General features: G+C 34.6%; 3 protein-coding genes across 7 annotated transcripts; 1 reads left to right on the top strand and 2 right to left on the bottom strand.

The window, feature by feature from the left end:
• Positions 1-3802: 3802 nt before the first annotated feature.
• Positions 3803-6957, top strand: LOC108984288 (laccase-1). The gene is made up of 5 exons (XM_035690758.1): positions 3803-3925; positions 4035-4186; positions 5023-5264; positions 5546-5674; positions 5855-6957. The coding sequence occupies exons 1-5, from the start codon at positions 3803-3805 to the stop codon at positions 6955-6957; spliced, it is 1749 nt and encodes a 582-aa protein (XP_035546651.1).
• Positions 6958-10990: 4033 nt separating this feature from the next.
• LOC118348769 lies at positions 10991-12945 on the bottom strand. 5 transcript variants are annotated; one of them, XM_035691216.1, is made up of 4 exons: positions 12786-12945; positions 12599-12712; positions 12050-12107; positions 10991-11736 (listed from the first exon to the last, which is right to left on the bottom strand). In XM_035691216.1, the coding sequence occupies exons 1-4, from the start codon at positions 12860-12862 to the stop codon at positions 11674-11676; spliced, it is 312 nt and encodes a 103-aa protein (XP_035547109.1). In that variant the 5' UTR covers positions 12863-12945; the 3' UTR covers positions 10991-11673. The 5 variants fall into 5 exon arrangements, 3 of the variants coding, with proteins under 3 accessions (XP_035547109.1, XP_035547108.1, XP_035547110.1); XM_035691215.1 differs by having other exon boundaries at positions 10991-11514; XR_004801775.1 differs by having other exon boundaries at positions 10991-12107; positions 12599-12679.
• A 1708-nt stretch (positions 12946-14653) lies between these two features.
• Positions 14654-17483, bottom strand: LOC109020432 (uncharacterized GPI-anchored protein At4g28100-like). The gene is made up of 2 exons (XM_019002889.2): positions 16455-17483; positions 14654-15072 (listed from the first exon to the last, which is right to left on the bottom strand). Exons 1-2 carry the CDS (start codon positions 17127-17129, stop codon positions 14728-14730), a joined length of 1020 nt encoding a protein of 339 aa, XP_018858434.1. The 5' UTR covers positions 17130-17483; the 3' UTR covers positions 14654-14727.
• Positions 17484-19071: the final 1588 nt, after the last annotated feature.

The following is a 19071-nucleotide window of genomic DNA, read 5'->3' as shown; positions in this document are numbered from 1 at the left end:
CTTTGCTTCCATTTAATGTGCTCTTCTTCAAGTAGTTTGTCCACTTCTCTTTGTAGAATTCTCATTCAAATGTCTTTTATTGACTTTTTGTAAATTGGAAATTTGAGCCAGCTTTGAATTAATCTCTTTCTTTGAGTTGCCAATCTTCATTTTGCTCCACTGCATCAACTACACCTGATATTTCTTGAGGCCCTCAGTTGTGTAGCTCTGCTTGTTATCAGCCATTCTGGGTTTACTCCATTCTTCCTCCACTATCTAATAACAATCATCCCTTAGTGACTAGCTCGCCTCAAACCTAAAGGGTTTTGCATTTCTGGCCATCTCAGAAAGATTTTACTCCATAGCAATGTGAATGGGACTATGGTCTGAGCTGTGAGTTAGGAGAATATGAACTCTTGAGCTAGGGAAAACCTCTGACCACACATTGTTACTAAAGGCTTGATCAAGCCTTTCTTTGGTAAAGGCCTCACCAAACCTCCCATTTGACCAAGTGTATTTGCTCCCAACAAACCCCATGTCACTAAGACCACACTTATCCACAGTTTCTCGAAATGCCTCCATCTGTTTGTAGGTTCTTATAGCACCACCATACTTCTCATCATGATTAAGGATCTCATTGAAATCCCCTACACATAACCACCCCTTAGAATCCTTAGATTTTAAAGCCTGGAGCAGCTGCCAACTTTCCTGTCTCTTAGTTGTATTAGGATTGCCATAGAACCTTGTTAAGATCCAGTTCTTCCCATCTTTAACACCCTTAACAAGAAGGGAAATATGATTCTGAGTATATGAGCTCACTTCTGCCTCTACCCCATCCTTCCATAGGAAAGCAATTCCTCCACTTAGGCCTTTACAATCAATCACAAAGCTGTTGTCAAATTTTAGTCTCCTTTGGACAAGTTCCACCTTATTCCTTTTACACTTGGTTTCCATCAAGAAAACAAAGGATGAGATCTTATTCTGCACCAAAGGATGCAGACCATTAACTACCCAAGGGTTCCCAAGCCCTCGACAGTTCCAACTTAGATAACTCATTGCATATGGTGGGGCTGTGCACCAACCACCACCATCTTTTCTGTGTGTGAGTTTATGATTTCCATGTCCTCAGTTCTGGATTTCTTTGCCTCTGTATTAAAGTTCCCTCCATTAGACTGACTTCCACGTCTCTTTTTGCTTATTTTAGTCGATGCACATATCTCCCTTGAATCATTCACTAAAACAATGAAGCACTTGTCCCTAGCTCTTCTTTTCCCGCTGACCCTTTTTTTAGAATGTTTCAAAACCTAAACCTGATCAGTAAGCAATTGATCAAGAGAGATAACCTAAGCCTCAAATTCAACCTTGAGACCCTTTGCTGAGCTGTGATGCGTAATCTGACAAGATCTTGTTTGGCCTATGATAGTTCCTTTCCTTTTTGAGGTAGTATCTTCTACATTTGACATTTTACACGTCCCCTCCTTTGCATAATTATTCGTGGCAACTTCCTTTGGGGAATATACTTCCCCTTCCTTTTCAGTCACAAGTTTTTGACCTTCAGTTTCCCTTAAAATTTGCATTCCTTCCATCTTTGATACCCTCTTCGTTAATTCCTCACTTCCCTTAACATGATCCTCAATCTTCTCCTGAAAATCAGCATTAGCTTTTTTGATTTCATCCCTGTCCTCTCCACCTCCATGACTGGTTATCATCTTTGGCTTGCTGGCTTTCCACATCACCATACCTCTTCTGACTAATTTCACTCTCTTTTGTTGCAGGGGCTCTTAATCAAACTCCATATTTTTACTGTCCTACTTCATTCGATACATAAGAACAAATCTTCTGAGGATGTTTAATCACTCCACACTTGAGACAGAAAGTAGGCAATCTCTCATATTTAAACTGCACTCAAGACTTCTTGCCATCCACAGCTAGAAACGTGCCCTTCATAAGTGTTTTTGTGATGTCAACTTCCACTCTTATTCTCAAAAACTTCCCTTAGCCAATCCCTCTCCTATCTGCATGAACTTGCAAACACCTTCCCAACACATCCTCCAATCTGATATCCCACTTCTTGAGTCATGCAAGCAAGTGGCATATTATGGACTTGATAGGCATGTTACCTTCAAAGACATGTGGGCACATAAGCCATCTATCGAAAGACCATGGCCTTAATTTCTCTTATTTAAAACGCTTAAAATTAAATGAGAACTTAATTAGATCTTAATTCACTCATTCGATCACGATGCAGAGTGTTTTTAAGATAGGCACCATGCCCATACTTTTTTTTCGTTTGATGGAATTTTAATTTCATTTTAAATAATAGGAAATACTTACAAAACTGTTTTTTTTTTTTTTTTTTTTTTTTTCTGTTGCTTACAAATTTGTTTTGTACTCAGCAAATAATTAGCAAAATTATATACAAAATTTTAGAAAAATCTCTATTTCTGTCAGAAAACACGAAAAGATAACTCTGGTACACTAAAATAAGTTCATATTTAAGAACTAAGAATCATAAATTACGAAAAAAGTTACGTTATTTACAAGTCTGATGTGTACCACACCACTAATTATAAGATCGATAATATTCACAATATGAATTAAAAAGCAATTCTTTTTTATATAAATTAACAAACAAAAAAAAAAATCTGTTTTTTACGCAAAAGACATTCTCCTTTCCATCTTTGGTAGTTGGAGACATAACACCAAAGATAATCATTTACAGAAAAAGGAAAAAATAAAGTGAAGTTTTTAGTTGGTAACCTTGTCGATTCATCTAACTCATACGTACATAGGGTATAATGCTGATCTCTTCCGTGTGTGCATCAAGTCGGCTCCCAAATCATTTGAAATAATTATTTTAACAATATTATCCTTCTATTGTTTTAGTATGTTGATACAGTATTTTCATTACAGATATAATTTGTAGAGTCGTAGAGTGTACAAATTCCGTACTTTTTTTAAAAAAAATTGATAAATCTGAGACTTCAGATGAAAAATCAACTTTTTAGTAGTAGGGCGTCCCGCTGTTTTTAAAAGGAATGCACGAGACTTGCACCCCTTAAAACTGTATAATATATAGTATCTTTTCGTCCCAAACTAGCTACTAAGAATTTGTGTTGTTTCTGGTAAGTAAAGATACTCTGTTTCGGGTGAGCAAAGATACTCAATGAGTCCAGCTTTGTCTGGTGTAAAGCCTTGTAAAATCCACCAAATCTCTGAGCCCCAAGTTCACTCATATAATTAAGAACCCAAAACATGTGCAGTACATGACGAGATGAGTAGATGAGAGAGAAGGCAAATCAATAAATATTTGGTTCAAAATTATATATATATATATATATATCCAAATATAACATTGCTACATCTACAAATGAATTACATAAAAGTAATTCTACAAATTGATATGACTTCATCTGATTTATTAGACCTACTTTATAATAAAAGCAACTTTATAATTTGACGAACTATATCAAATCACATTAGTTTGTGAAATTATTTTTGTGTAATTCATTTATGGCTAGAATATTTTCCATATATATTATACGTATTAACAGCCAAGGCTTCCAACAAAAAGGAACTGATTTAGATGAATGGCCATTTGACATATTCATTGTCCCTCTTCCATCCCCTCCGCACCTACTCCCCGTAAATCTCATAGGATTTTTATAAGTGGGGGAATGTGCATGAAATTCCTGATGTAAGACTTGTAATATATATAAATATATATATATGTATATATATATATATATGTATGTATGTATGTCTGTATGTCTGTATGAGCAGAAATTTATGCGTGAGTACTGCTGCAATATTGGTGCTGAAAATGGAGGGCTTGTGCCAACATTACAGGTTCTTCTTTGCAATAACACTTCAAGTCTTGTTACTGGCAGGGCTTGATCTTCAGTTATCTTATTCTTCTACAACCACTCAGAGCTTTCATTTTAATGTAAGCTAAGATCAGAAACTTTCTGTACGTGTTTCAACCTCTTCTTGAAAAGAAAGTGATTCAAGCATTGTGATTCTTCTTCTTCTTCTTTTTCTCTTTATCCAAACAGGTTGAGTGGAAGAAGGTGAGTCGTTTGTGCCACACAAAGCCACTTCTAACGGTGAATGGGGAGTATCCAGGGCCGACCATTGCTGTTCATGAAGGCGACAATGTAGAAATAAAGGTCACTAATAACATGGCCATGAACACCACTATCCATTGGTAAGCATATATGCTCATGACTCCCTTAGTGAACAGTCTGTAATAAAAATCTCAGAAATTCTTGGCCTACAAATAGATATTATAAAAATAAACTTATAAATTAATGTAATGTGTCAAAAGGAAATAGTCATATAATATATTCAGCATGCATCTTCATGTTTAATTAATATGCTCTAAGCATATCGTATATCTCCATAATAAACTAATAGATACAAAGGACACAAGGGTGGAGAGAGAGAGAGAGAGAGAGAGAGAGAGAGATTTTATATTAATGAGCCAACCAACAAACCCCAAAATCTAAGAACAGAATTAAAAATAGAGTACAGATAGTACCATATAAGCATTAAGGATATTAGTAGGGTTGCTTCTCAGACCACACCTAACTATTCAGCCTTAATTAAAACCTCATCTAGCACCATATTTATTCATATCTACTGCGATAATAATAACAATAAAGGGATTAACTATATGGAAGGTCTTGCAGCTAGTATTTATTTAAGGTGGAGGCCTTTCTTTCTTCTTTTTCTTTTCCCATCTTGAAGCAGGATGGTTCTGTACTTCAAGCAGTTGCCAGCTTTTTGCTAATTATATATATATATATATATATTATATTATAACAACATGTAGATCATATTGTATTAATGCTGACCCTGAGCAATGTGGACCCCAATATTTAGTACAGTAGGACTCACATGTTATGTTTATTTTTCTCAGAAAAATAGAAATTAAAAAAAAAAAAGTTTGTAGGAAATCTTAATTCTAGATATTCTGACCACCATGAGAAACTAGCTGTCTTGAATTGTTACCTGACTGATGTGTTTTGTTGCTTATTATAGGCATGGAATAAGGCAACTAAGAACAGGATGGGCAGATGGACCAGCTTACATTACACAATGCCCTATAAGAGGAGGGCAGTCCTACACATACAAGTTCACTGTGATCGACCAAAGAGGCACCCTCCTATGGCATGCACATTATGGTTGGCAACGTTCTTCAGTGCATGGCTCCTTCATAATCCACCCTCGCATGCCATATCCATTTTCAGTTCCAATCCAATCTGAAGTGCCCATTATATTAGGTGAAAATTCCAATTAGACCATTTTCCTGGCCTTTTAATTAACTTCTTTTTTGTTCTGTTTTTCCGAGTTTTTGATAGGTAATCAAGAAGTTTTATTCATAAGATGATGACATTAGGCATAGCTTAAGTATACAAGACGAATATACAAGTAAATACCTGACAAGGATTTTGTTTTCAGATTTATTTGATTGGATGAAATTGAAAGACTATTAACATAAAAGGTCAAACAGCAAGTGGCAACTAGTTGCTGTTGGACTCACTTTTTTTTTTATTGACTACAGGTGAATGGTGGAATGCAGAGGTAGCCGCAGTGGAAAATGAGATGATGTTGTATGGAGGTGGGCCTAATAGTTCAGATGCTTATACCATAAATGGCTTGCCAGGACCACTCTATCCTTGCTCTAACAAAGGTGAGTTTAGTGTTGCTGAAGTATTATCAACCTGAATTGTAGACAATATCAATTATTTTGGTTCCCATAAAGATCAAAACGCTTGAAGTGTCCGTTATAATACTGAAGAAAGGTCTGCCTCAGAGAAAAGGTGGACATACCTACATCTATACATTACAATTTTAATGTTAAAATGTGCAGATACTTACATCCAGACAGTGGAACATGGCAAAACCTACATGCTTAGAATCATTAATGCAGCACTCAACAATGAGCTATTCTTTGCCATAGCTAAACACACATTGACAGTTGTTGAAGTTGATGCAGTTTACACAAGACCTTTCACAACTACAGCAATTATGGTTGCTCCTGGACAAACTACCAATGTTCTGTTCACTGCAAATCGAATTCCAGACTCCTCAGGCATGTTTGTGATGGCAGTCACTCCTTATATAACTTCCATTTTTCCCTTCAATAACTCTACTTCAGTTGGCTTTTTAAGGTACAGTAATTTTAGGACAGAAACAAGTGAGACCCCTTTTTTGCCAAGGAGTTCTGCATTTCATAACCTTCCTGAAATGAGAGATACTGCCTTTGCTACAAGATTTTCTAAAAAAATCCGCAGCCTTGCATCTCCTGAGTATCCTTGTCATGTTCCCAAAAAGATTGATAAGCGAGTTATAACAACTATAAGCCTTAATCTTCAAGACTGTCCTGCAAACAAAACTTGCAAGGGCTATGAAGATAAGAGATTCTTTGCTTCCATGAATAATCAATCCTTTGTTCGGCCTTTGAAGTCGATATTGGAATACCATTACAAGAACTTCACTGCATACTCTTTAGATTTCCCGGAAAAGCCACCTAATGCTTTTGATTATACCGGAGTGGACCCAGTGAAGGAAAACATGAACACCGAGTTTGGTACAAGGCTTTTGATATTGCCATACGGCACAAAAATAGAAATTGTGCTGCAGGATACAGGTTTTCTTAACGTGGAGAACCATCCAATTCATGTCCATGGTCACAACTTCTTCATTGTTGGCAGTGGATTTGGAAATTTCGATGCTATAAAGGATCCCAAAAACTACAACCTTGTTAATCCTCCAGAAAGGAATACAGTGGCAGTTCCAGCTGGAGGATGGGCTGCAATTAGATTCAATGCAGACAATCCGGGAGTATGGTTCATTCATTGTCATCTTGAGGAACATACTTCCTGGGGACTAGCCATGGCTTTCATTGTCAAAAACGGCCCAGAACAGTCTCAGAGCTTGCTCCCACCACCTCAAGATCTTCCCTCCTGTTAAAATTTCAGGAACCATTTTGCTGGGAATCAAATGCAAATTTTGGGTGATTAAGCTTACAGTTTCTCTCGAATTACTAGGAATCAGTACGTGTATTATAAAAGCGTCTGTCAATCTTATCTTGATTGAAGATTGATATCAAGTCTGAGCTTTTGGATGTCATATCTTGTGGAATCTTTATAGTTTTGAGCGTTTGGATTTTAAACCCTTTTACTCACTACGCTTTCAACTCTGAATCAACATTCCTTTATGACTGGTTTGCTATACAGTTAAAATTATCTCGTTTTATCTTGTCCTATCTCATTTAATCATTACAATTTTTTTAAATTTACGCATAAAATATAATAAACAATTCAACTTTTTCAAATCTAAATCAACACATTTCAACGCACATTCTATTAACACTTTTTCACCGCGAAGAAAACAAACAACAAAGATGCGACCCAGACATTTTCAACGCACATTCTATGAACACACGTGTGTATTAGCTTTTACACTAGTTTTGAGTGATGTCAGTGATAACCTTTCATAAAAAAGATTGGCTCGCTAAGAAAAAATGAATTTTTCAAACATTTTTATGATGAGGCTGACTTTTTTACAGAAAAAGATCTGAGTTTGTATACTTGAGCTTGTATATATTATTATTCCTAACTATTAGGTGTACATTGTCGGTCTATTCAAAAGAAATGAAAAGTTTGTACCTTTATCCTGTTCTTGTTCTCAGAATGCGATTGGAAGAGCATGAGATAATGTCTCGTGTGTTTCGATTCAGATTGGAACTGACAACATGGACGCAGAAAACCTTGAGTTTCCTTCGGAACACAATGATGAGCCTCAATATTCGAGAACATGGAGAGACGTTAAACCATGGGAGAAAGGGGATGGACTTTGCGTGTGGTCAGGGCTTCTGATCGCAAGCATTCCGGTTCTCACGACCTTTATAAATAGTAATATGGAAAATGATAGAGCGCTGGGAGCCACCAGCGGTGGCTCTATCATATATTTTTGAATAATGCTAGAGCCCCCATTGGGGAGCTCTCGCTGGGACTTGTATTTTTTTATATATATTTTTTTGGTTTTTTGTTTTATATAGATTTTTTTAATAATTTTAAATATTTTAAAAAATAAAAAATTTATTAAATTATTAAAAAATATTTTCTTAATCACGAAATAAAATATTAAAATATTTTTTATTTTATTTCGCAATTAAGAAAGTGTTTTTTAATAATTTTTTTTTTTTACTTTCTGTTTAAGAAAGTATTTTTTTAATGTTGTTTTAAATTTATTTTATTTTTTTGAAATATTTAAAAGTATTAAAAACATCATTATAAAAAATAACTTAAAAAAATACATGAAAAAATACTACGTTAGAGCCAGCAAGAGCTCCAACGGTGGTTCTAGCATCATCCTTTATAAAAAAATTCATAATATTATTAAATAATATTTTCTTAATCATGAAATAAAATAAAAAATATTTTTTATAATTTTTATTTTGCTTTGTGATTAAAGAAATATTTTTTAATAATTTTTTTTTACCTTTTGATTAAAAAAATATTTTTAATGATATTTTTAATTTATTTTATATTTTAAAAATATTTAAAAATTTTATATAAAAATAACTTGAAAAAAATTATATGTAAATAGTAAATATGCTGTAGCCCAGCGGGAGCTTTAGCACTACCTTATATTTTTTTATGTGTTTTTTTTACAATTATTTTTATATAAATTTTTTTAACAATTTTAAACATGTAAAAAAAATTATAATATTATTAAAAAATACTTTCTTAATCATGAAGTAAAAAAAAAATTATTTTTTTTATTTTACTTCGTGATTAAAGAAGTATTTTTTAATATTTTATTTTACTTCACGATTAAGGAAGTGTTTTTTAATAATATTATAAATTTATTTTATTTTTTTAAAATATTTAAAAGTATTAAAAAATTTTCTATAAAAAATAACTGTAAAAAAAAACACATCAAAAAACACATGCTAGAGCCACCGCTGGCTCTAGCATTACTCTAGTAATATTTATGGATTTTATTTAGATGTGTTTAAATGTAAATAAGTTAAAATATGTGTTTAAATGTATGAAATAGTAAGGATAAGCTTAACTTTTTATAAGAAATTGAAAAAGTAATAAATCATATCAATAATTGATTTTGAATGAGTTAAACTCACTTTTAAGCATTAGTAGTGGGCTCAACAAACTTTAGTCAAAATTTGATTAAGAAATCCACTTTTACAAATTTAACTAGCTACTTTTCAATAATATCAAATACTTAACAAATCTTTCATTATTTTATTAAAATATTGATTTTAAACTTTTAATTTATTTTAATTCTAATTGTAATTTAAATTTCTCCAACGGTTATATTCCTCTAACGGTTATATTTTTTAACGGCTATATTTCTCCAACGTTATATTCTTCCACAATAAAACATAACATTTCATCAACAATTTTATTCACTTCAACTCAAGTGTCCCTATGAAACATTTTCTTTTCAATTTTTCTCAATGGATCATTCGCTTTTTTAAAAATGACACTTATCGATTCAGATTCTGACGAATAATTTGAGATAGCAAGACAACTTGTTTTGGAAGAAGAATGATCAATCTCACGTGGTTCTTCTAAAAAATCACGTAAATTCATAAGGCGCGATCAATTGTAAGCCCACCAAAATATTTTTTGTAACTATTTTGCTGATCCTCCAATCTATCTTCACAAATATTTTTAAAGGTGGTTTCGAATGAGTCGTTTTCTATTTCTTTGTATCCAAGTTGTGATAGAAGCTCATGAACTTTATTTTATCCAAAGACGAGATAATTCTGGAAGACTTGGTTTTTCTTTCCTTCAAAAAATAACAACTGCTTTGAGGATGTTTGGATGCTTGCATATGGTGTCACGGCTGATTTTATAGATGAATATTTGAAAATTGGAGAGACTATCGCATTAAGAAGCCTAAAAATATATGTCAAAGCAGTTGTTTTAATTTTTTCTGAAGAGTACTTAAGGAAACTCAACAATGATGAAATTGTTAGACTGCTCGCAGTTGGTGAGAAATGTGAATTTCCAGGTATGTTAGGGAGCATCGATTGTATGCACTGGAAGTGGAAGAACTGCCCAACTGCTTGATATTGTATGTACTCTGATCATATCCACGAACCAACAATTATTTTAGAAGCAGTGGCTTCTTACGATCTATGGATTTGGTATGCTATTTTTGGATTACTGGAATCTCATAATGATATAAATGTATTTGATAGATCATTTATATTTTCTGACCTTGCTCAAAGGCTTACTCTGACTGTTAATTACACTATTAATGATCATAACTATGCAATGAGATACAATCTTGTTGATGAAATTGATCTGCAATGAACAATATTTGTTAAGACCATCTCAGCTCCCCAAGAAAACAAGAAAAAATATTTTGCTCCAGCTTATTTCTCTTCCTTTCCTTTAACATAACTCTCAAACAATGGACTGGTGAATATCTACAATCTATGAAATAGAGGCAGTGACCAATATCATCCTTTTATTACTATTAAGTATATCTACAACAAATGACATTGAAACTGGCGAGTATCAAAAGTTGTATAATGGAATTGAAACTGGCCTTGGTCAACAAATGAAAGCAATAAACAGATAAAAAATGATTGAATTGAAAATAAATTTGGAAGTTTCAAACAAAACTCAAAGCCTTCCCATCATCCCATGAACCACAAGAACTTTGGATAAAACTTTACATAGTTTTTTAAAAAAATGGTCTGCTCTAAAAAAGTTTCAACTCTACTATCGCAATTTATGCATAATTATGGCCATAAAAAACAGAAATAACTGGCAAAGAGATCTCATACCCAACAATTTCATAAAGTAAAACTTGCATATGTACCAACATGTGATAGCTAACTCGCATGGTCATTTTATATACTTTCCAAAGAGAGATTTTCAGACGATATAAAAACCCGGTAAAAATAAAACATACTCTCAAACTAATGCAATAGAGGCAGTGATCAATATATTTCACATAAGAGATACTAGCGCCCAAACTTGAGAATGGAAACTAACCAAAGACAATGCAGCATTAAACTAGGGCTGTGCAACCATGTTAAACGGATTGTTGATCCATTGTTCAACCACAAGGAAAATCCTCAGTTTTATGCCGATTTGGAAAAATAAAAACAACAAAACAGAGCATTTCATCACGGAAAAAAACCAAACCTTATAAACTACATGAACAAACGAACGATTAAATTGAAGAAGAAAAGCAACGCTTGCTTGCATCAACCTTGAGGAGCTTGGTCCAAGCATCATTGAGGAATCCCCATAAAACTCATATCGAAGGCTCTGCAAAAAATGCCCATTTCATCGTGGGTCCAATGAAAACCAATATGAAAGCGACGAACGCAGCGCCTGAGAGAAGAACTCATTTCATCCCAGGGCCACCATTGTCACCGTCACCCGCGAGTGCCATGGCTAGAGCCAGCAGGATCCACGCAGCAATGACTCCAGGAACGCAGCTGCAGCCATGACGAGCTCTCCCACTCCAAGAATGCAGCTGCAGCGATGACTCAACGGTTAGGCTTCATTTCAACTTCCTCCTCTCACTCTTGCTTTCTCTCTGTGTTTGTCTTTGTATAGAATTCCTCTATAAAAGGGACAAATAATTTCACTAGTTAAAATTATAATCGACGCCCACAGAATGAAGGTGTTCTCATCAAACTCGGGTCGGGTCAGACTGTCTTGTTTGTTCTGGATGCCAGTTCTGTTCGGGTCGGTCCTAAACAGTAAACACTAATCGGATCAGTTGGTGCTCACCCCTACATTAAACCACCAAACAAGTTTCAGTTTTGAAAAAGTTTCAAACATTAAAACATTAGAGACAGGTAGCTGGCCATCACATTTTCTTTTCATTAATTCCCACTAGCAACTTCAAGGAAACAAAATCAAATCTTACATCACCTTCCTTTCCTCCAACCACCAAAATCTTACATCACATTTCCATTTTATCAAGGACTCAAAACCAGGAACCAAGAACTCAGCGACCTATGAACTAGTGCAGAGTACAGGCTACCAAGACCAAGAAAAAGAACCTCCTGCTTAAGTTTCCCCAGCAATTCAAGCAATTTAGTCTGTGTCGCTGCCGCGAACCTGTTGATCCCTACCCATTCACATATTAGGGACGCCATAGATAGATGTTTTTATACTACTTCAAGCAAAACGAATAGAAATAAATTAAAAAATATCAAGTAGTTCACAAAACAAGCAAAAAAAAAACAAAAAACTGAAATTAAACTCTATAAAGAAATTATCACAAGCCCGTTCAGATAACCAACTCCTCATCCAACATAAAATAAATAAAGAAACAGTATTTTCTGTTATACACAATAGCCGGTCCTCGCTCCATTATCTCTAACCTCAGAGCACAAGTTGACAATTTCTTTACATAACGCAAAGACCATAATTCGGTGTCTGTGTGTATTACTTTGAAAATAATGAAAAAGCTGGGGTTTCAGTACCGAAGGAAAATACCTAAATACTATTGGGGTGGCGCTTTGTGTTCTAATCCATCAACATAATAGAAAGGGCGATAAGATGGTAGGGAGTAGGCAAAGTGAGACGAGAATGAAGATTCTGGTTACCTGGGAAAATCAGAGACTTTTGTACAATAAATGATTTTAATCCTTAATCGGATCTCTCTCCCCAGTCTCCATGCTAAATCACTAGGGAAGATTGAAAATCGCACAATCACTAGCCTGAAATGAAATTAAAATCGCTAGGGAAGATTGAACAAAACAAAGAAAGGAAAATGGAGATTGCGTGGCTTACGGTGGCGACTCCGACTGACGACGGTGTTCCGCGGTTGAGTTCCGTGTGTTGCGATGGTGGCAGTCGATGGCCTTCATTTTTGCGATGGTGGATTTTGTTCAAGCTGAAAGAGGGGAAAGGAAGAGAGCCGTGTTTATTTCTTGGATTTTTTCTACTTGCGCGGGAGAGAGAAGCAGCGGGAAGAGTCGAAGACAATATTTTAGTCCAAAAGTAATATTTTTTGTGCAAAATTAATGATGGGAATGAACCATAAGGAAATACTTCATGTTTCCTAAATTATGGAATTTTTAGGTTTGTGGAAGTTAGTTTATTCTTGTGGCAACTTGATTTGATGATCTAACTCGACAAAGATTTATTATAATTTTTTTTTATGTATTTTCGTAAGGCCAAGGGGGCAAAGCCTTTGGAATTTCTTTTTTACCTGAGTTGTTATTCAAGAAATGCCAAGCAGAATATTGGTTAGACATTCGCATGATAGGTTGCTCGAGTGAAACTCAAATGAAGAGTTTGCTCAACACTCGTTCGAGCAAATATTAGACAGAGAGTTCCCTCAACGCTTGCTCGAGCAAATAAGATAATAATTGAATAATTAGAACTTCTGTCGTATAACCTTATATATGTGTTTATTATGAATAGTATGAACCATCCGGAACAATGTATTTCACCTCAAAGTATGTTTTGTCATTTTTCAAGATAATAAAATCCTCTACAATTCTGTAAATATAAACATGTTACAGAATCATGTAAATCTTTATATCGTGTAATTAATTTCTTATTTTACTTTACTTTTATCGAATCACTTTCAAATACTTCAAAAGAGAAATATTTTTTTATACTATCTGATGTGCCAATCTTCTATATAGCAATAATGTATTTGACGTGTCAATAAGCAAGGTTATAAATAAATTTTTTCTTCAATATGTTATATTTTTGAATTGGGCTGAATGTTGTTAACAAGTACATGGCATCCTTTCAAAATTTTATAGGAATTCATAATTATTAATAATTGGGTATGCTTCTTTCTACTGTCTTCCATTCTCTAAGCTGTTCCCCCCTTCATATTTCTAGTTCTTGGTAACTAAAATTTCAGCAAAACTAATGCACTCCCATAGCAGATTTTTCTATTTTCACACATTGAGACTTCGTTTGTTTTTGTAGATGAGATAAATTGAGATGAAAGATAAAAGTTGAATAAAATATTATTAAAATATATATATTTTAATATTATTTTTATTTTGAAATTTGAAAAAGTTAAATTGTTAATTTTATTTTGCGTAAAAATTTGAAAAAATTATAATGATTAGATGAGATGAATTGTGAAAACAAACGAGGTCTAAAAGCTGAAAATTAGATTGATGTGCATGACATGTTTATGTGGCATCAGATTCTTCGAATATTATTTTATAATAATTTGTATTTTTAGCCTTTTATTGAACATATAATTTTATTTATTATTTTGCATACTTGGTTTTCAAATAAATATAGTTTTTTTTTTTTTATTCAATATCCTAAGATATGGGACATTTGTCTTTGTCCTGCCCAGCTTGGCAGCAAATTATTCAGGAATGACAAATTCCTTCATCTTCTGCCCATATGAGCCATAGAAGATAAAGGACCGTTGTTGGGAGATGTTGACAGTCCATAAATTTTCAATGAAACACACAACTGTTCCATATTAATGACACCAAGCTACTCACCAAAATACCAAAAAATTGTCTCTCCAAAACAGAACAGTAGTCTCTATAGCACATGCTATTGGAGCCCCACCTCAAAATTCCCTTTCAAAATCTATACAGAAAACAACAAAAGTCCACACATTCTTGCTCAGATGACAGGAACAACGAATTCGAATTAACTACACTAACAGATGCAGAGGAGAAACAGGGCATGTCATATTACCAGGAAGAGAAAAGAGTACAACAATCATGAATGAATTATAGGTCTAATGAATCCGGGTGGACAATAAAATTGAGAGGAAATACAGCAAACAAAGCAATAACGAGTAGAGGTTGATGGGTGCTCTAAGATTGTTTGATGATGAATGGCCGGAGATTTCGGAGGAATCAACCGCGAGAGGCATTCCGTCACTGTTGAGAGCACAAGATTGAGGATGGGAGCCATCCTCGCTCATCATGATTGCTCGTAAGACTGCCGAAACTGTGTGGATGTAGGCCGTTCGGTTCTTGGCGAGAAGCCATGTCAGACCCATTAGCTGACAATCTTTGTTGTGCATTTTAGTGGTCCTGTCCTCAGATTTACTTGAATTGGAAGTCTTCTTCTTGTTAAGCTACATAAGATCACTATCTCCATTAGAAAACAACATGATGCATTCCCACTGATTGGACAAACCCAAGTTTGGTGGATGAAAGCTTTTACACTACCAATTAGTAGGTGTAGGGGCAACATCTAATCACAATCTGTTAAAATTAGCCTTTGAAGCAAACAACAATTCTCAAACTGAACAAACAAATCTAACCAACACAAAAACAAATGTGCATGATCCTATAACTCAGAGACTAGGGTTAAGTCATGGAAACAAAATTCTAACAAAATCTAAGACAATTTCATGGCAGAAAACTGAACTAGGAACAGTCAGAAATTGGAAATTTCTAAATTTTGCACTAATCTTATCCAGAATGCCACCCTGATAACCGCAATGCGAAACATATACATTGAAATTGGATTAGATTAAAAAAATAAATGACAAAAGATAGGCCATAAACAATATATTCTGTGAACTTGACTTCAACAACCAGATCAACTTACAAACAAACATTATTGTGGGGTAAAATTCTAAAACTCGACTGTGCATGCGTTTTGTCATATTCTGCCAAAAAAAAACATGGTGAAAAAGCTACAACAGCTCCTCTTGAAGATGGGCTCTCGTTACCTTGACTTAATTCAAATTTTTCTAGAAACGGATGCATTGATCAAGCTATTAAAAACAGAGAACTGCATTATGATCTTGTGGCAAAAATATTGTTGCAAATTTTGATCGTATAAGAATACACACACTGATCAAAGACAAGTACCTCTCTAAGCACTTTTTTCCCCAGAAACAAGCACCATTTTAGGTACCAAAAATTAATCATTCTAAATTTCTAACAGAAAACTCGTGACCATAATCATTGTAACCCAGTTTATATTATAGATTGCATTTCCACTCGCCTTTGGGCGCGTGTAAGAGTCTACTTCTTACTTCAGTTTTCAGACAACCCTGATCTGCTGCTCACTGGAAAAATAAACAATCTCACGTTCTCCCATATTTCTATTCTCTGTTATTGTTCTGCATTCCTGCAAAACTTTTCGTACTCTCTGTGTTTAAGATAAGGTTGGTCATGTCAGTCAGACCTAGTGTTTTCTTTTTTGCACCAAGCGTACAATGAACTCGCCCTCGTGGAGCGTCCTGAATTTACCCTAAAAGAGTTTGACGGTGATCCAGATGAGAAAAAGACAGGAAAAACTTTCCCAATTACAAAGCTCGGCATAGGACTCGAGATTCAGAACAGACCATTTTATTTAACCGGATTGTTCTTCTTCATCCTTCCCCCTACCCATTCAAGTGCAAATCAGAACAAAAGAAAAGATGTAACTTTGAAGAAGAAAATCAATTAGATAAATGAAATTCTATCGAAACAAACCAATTATCGATCAGAGAAAAGAACTCACCTTATGGAGACTGCTCAAGCACTTGGAGCACCCACCAAGACCTGGAAATCTATTCACATTGGTGCTGCTACTCAAGCAATTCCGCTCCAACCTCTTCACACTCTCATCCCCAACCAGTTTCCCTTTCTGGGTCACCTTAAACGCCTCAGGACAACTCAATGGGTGCAACCTAATGCCGCAGTAACAGTACACCACATCGCAGGTCTCATTGGGTCTCACCAACTCAACTCCTTTTGCCTTTAGGGTTTTCCCCAAGTCATCCACGCAGGTTTCGGAATCATCCGGCAGCAATGGCAGGTCGTAGGATGTCGTATTACTACGAGCCGCCACTGCAGCGCCCACTCTGCTGGTTCTGCCCAAGGCAGTCCCAGAATAGGCGGAGTACAGCCACGCAGCCAGTACAGGGCAGCAGCGGCTGCGCCGGAGCTGCCCATTGGCGCCACCCTTTGTGGAACCACACGCGCTCTTTATCCCATGGAAGAGCTCATGCGGGAGGTCCAGGGGGCAGCCAGCCAAATTGGATTGTTCGGGGAATGCAGGAATAGTTGCTGGTGGAGATGGGGTTGAACGGAGCGATTGGATTGTGGCAGGGTCCGGGTTGTGCAGACCCAGAAAGGTGGGCAAGAGAATGGAGAAGAAAACAAAGAAGGAAAAGATAGAGGAGTTCGGGGACATTGGTACAAAGAAAGGGTCTGTCTTTCTTTCGTTGTGTGAGGAAATGCGAGTGCCTGTGTGTTTTTGGGTTTAATTCAAGCTTCAGCTTTTATGATTATGGAGGTGTACTGGGAGTGCAAATCAATAAAGGTACATTGGTAGTGGACCTGTAATGGTGGCTGTTGGTGTGAAATGTTGGTGTTTGGAGTGGGAGAAAATGAACAATAGGCTGGTGGGGTTGAGGAGGGTGAGGCAGTGGGGGCTGAGTTGAGTTTTTGGCTGCTTTTGCTGCTTAGGTTAGATCCAAAGTTTGGTATGTAATATGTATACCTCTGTAAAGGTCGTTTGGGATTGGTATTGGCATCATCAACATATCATTCGTGGGGCTTTTAAGTTTGCCTCACGAGGTAATAAGTATGTATTCACGTATTTATGTGCATTTGGCAAAGGAGCGGGTCAAGTTGTTGTCGGAGAAACTTTATTTGGAAGGCTTTTTTTTTTTTTTAAACACTCGTAGAAGTTATTCATATTAACTATGTTAAAAAAATAATAATAATTGCAGAGTTACCACTCTTTTATTATTTATTTATTATTATTTTTGCATTTGATTTTTTTTAATTTTTTTAATTTATTTAATGATTAAAAAAGTGACTATTAATAAAATTATATATTTTTTTAATGATTAAAGATGTTAAAAAAAAACTTAAAAAATGATAAAAAAAATAAAAAACTTCAAGTACACTATAAATAGTAAATGGGTAGTAAGAGAGTAATAACTCTATCACAACCCACTAAAAAATGCTCGTTTGTGAATTGAGATGAGATGAAAACTTTATGAATAGTGGTAAGATAGTTTGTGAATAGTAGTGAGATAGTTTAAGTTGAGTATTTTTTAAGTTTTGAAAAAGAAGATAGAAAATGTTGAATAAAAAATATTATAAAATTAAAATATTATTAGAATATAATTTTATAATAATATTTTTGTTTGAGGATTTAAAAAAGTTAAATTATTTTTTATTTTTTGTTTGAAAGTTTAGAAAAATTGTAATGATTATTTTGAATATTTTGTATTTGAGTTATGTTTGGGAAGAAGATGGTATGAGACGAGACGAGATGAAATTAGAATTTTGGGACAAGATCTATTTCCAAACAAGCCCTAGTGTTTTAATTTTTTTTTTTCAAGTTATAATGTATCCCCACTATAAATAGTTTGTTAACTCGTCTATCTGAACTATTCCAGCATTCCCCAAACAATCCAAATTCCCTGAAAATACATAATGGATCCCACTATGGACCCACTTATGGTACAAATGAAGTATCTAGCTTACTTTAACACAAGATTCATGCCTTAAATTTTGCCTTAAATTTTTTTCCTATTGCCTTAAATTTTGTTTTCTTTTGACATGTGTGTGGGTCTAGATTGAAAAACAGAGAGGTAGATTTATAAAATCTTTGGCAGTTTCTTGCTCAAAGGGGGGGAGAAAAAGGCTTTGTATTATGTTTTGGTGTGTCTTGTAACAGAGCTGTGGGTTTGGGAGCAAATAACGTGGCCAGATAAGCTGCCAATGAATGGATTTTCCTCTCACTTGGCTTGCCTCCAAACTACACTTCTTTGTTACATTCCTATCTACCATTGCAAAATGAATTAGCTATCTATGTTAATTCCACAATTTAATCTTTTTTTTTAAATAGATGATTGTATGATAATCATAAAGTTTCACTTATTTGTAATATATAAATAGATATTTAGTTGCGTTTGGATTCTAAGATGATTGCAAATGATCTGAGTTTATCTATTAATAATAGTATTTTGTGGGTTTTATTAAAATGTATTTGAATGTAAATAAGCTGAGATAAATGTTTATATGTATAAAGTAAGTTGAGATGAGTTTAACTTTTTTACGAGAAGTTGAAAAAGTAATTGATCCTATCAATGATTGGTTTGAGATAAGTTAAGGTAAGT

Source organism: Juglans regia, chromosome 6, assembly GCF_001411555.2.
Source record: "Juglans regia cultivar Chandler chromosome 6, Walnut 2.0, whole genome shotgun sequence".
In the NCBI taxonomy this organism is placed as follows: Eukaryota; Viridiplantae; Streptophyta; class Magnoliopsida; order Fagales; family Juglandaceae; genus Juglans; species Juglans regia.
This window is presented reverse-complemented; position numbering and strand designations above follow the sequence as displayed.

Bases quoted from the DNA above. Each gene is read 5' to 3' on its own strand.
- LOC108984288 (XM_035690758.1), top strand. From the start codon at position 3,803: ATGGAGGGCTTGTGCCAACATTACAGGTTCTTCTTTGCAATAACACTT. The intron at 3,926-4,034 runs GTAAGCTAAGAT...TTATCCAAACAG, and splicing joins CTCAGAGCTTTCATTTTAAT to GTTGAGTGGAAGAAGGTGAG. The intron at 5,265-5,545 runs GTGAAAATTCCA...TATTGACTACAG, and splicing joins TGAAGTGCCCATTATATTAG to GTGAATGGTGGAATGCAGAG.
- LOC118348769 (XM_035691215.1), bottom strand. From the start codon at position 12,862: ATGAAGGCCATCGACTGCCACCATCGCAACACACGGAACTCAACCGCG. The intron at 12,108-12,598 runs GTAACCAGAATC...AGGGATCAACAG, and splicing joins AAAGTCTCTGATTTTCCCAG to GTTCGCGGCAGCGACACAGA. The intron at 11,515-12,049 runs GTTCTTTTTCTT...TCATCGCTGCAG, and splicing joins TGGGGAAACTTAAGCAGGAG to CTGCATTCTTGGAGTGGGAG.
- LOC109020432 (XM_019002889.2), bottom strand. From the start codon at position 17,129: ATGTCCCCGAACTCCTCTATCTTTTCCTTCTTTGTTTTCTTCTCCATT. The intron at 15,073-16,454 runs GTGAGTTCTTTT...GATCTTATGTAG, and splicing joins GCTTGAGCAGTCTCCATAAG to CTTAACAAGAAGAAGACTTC.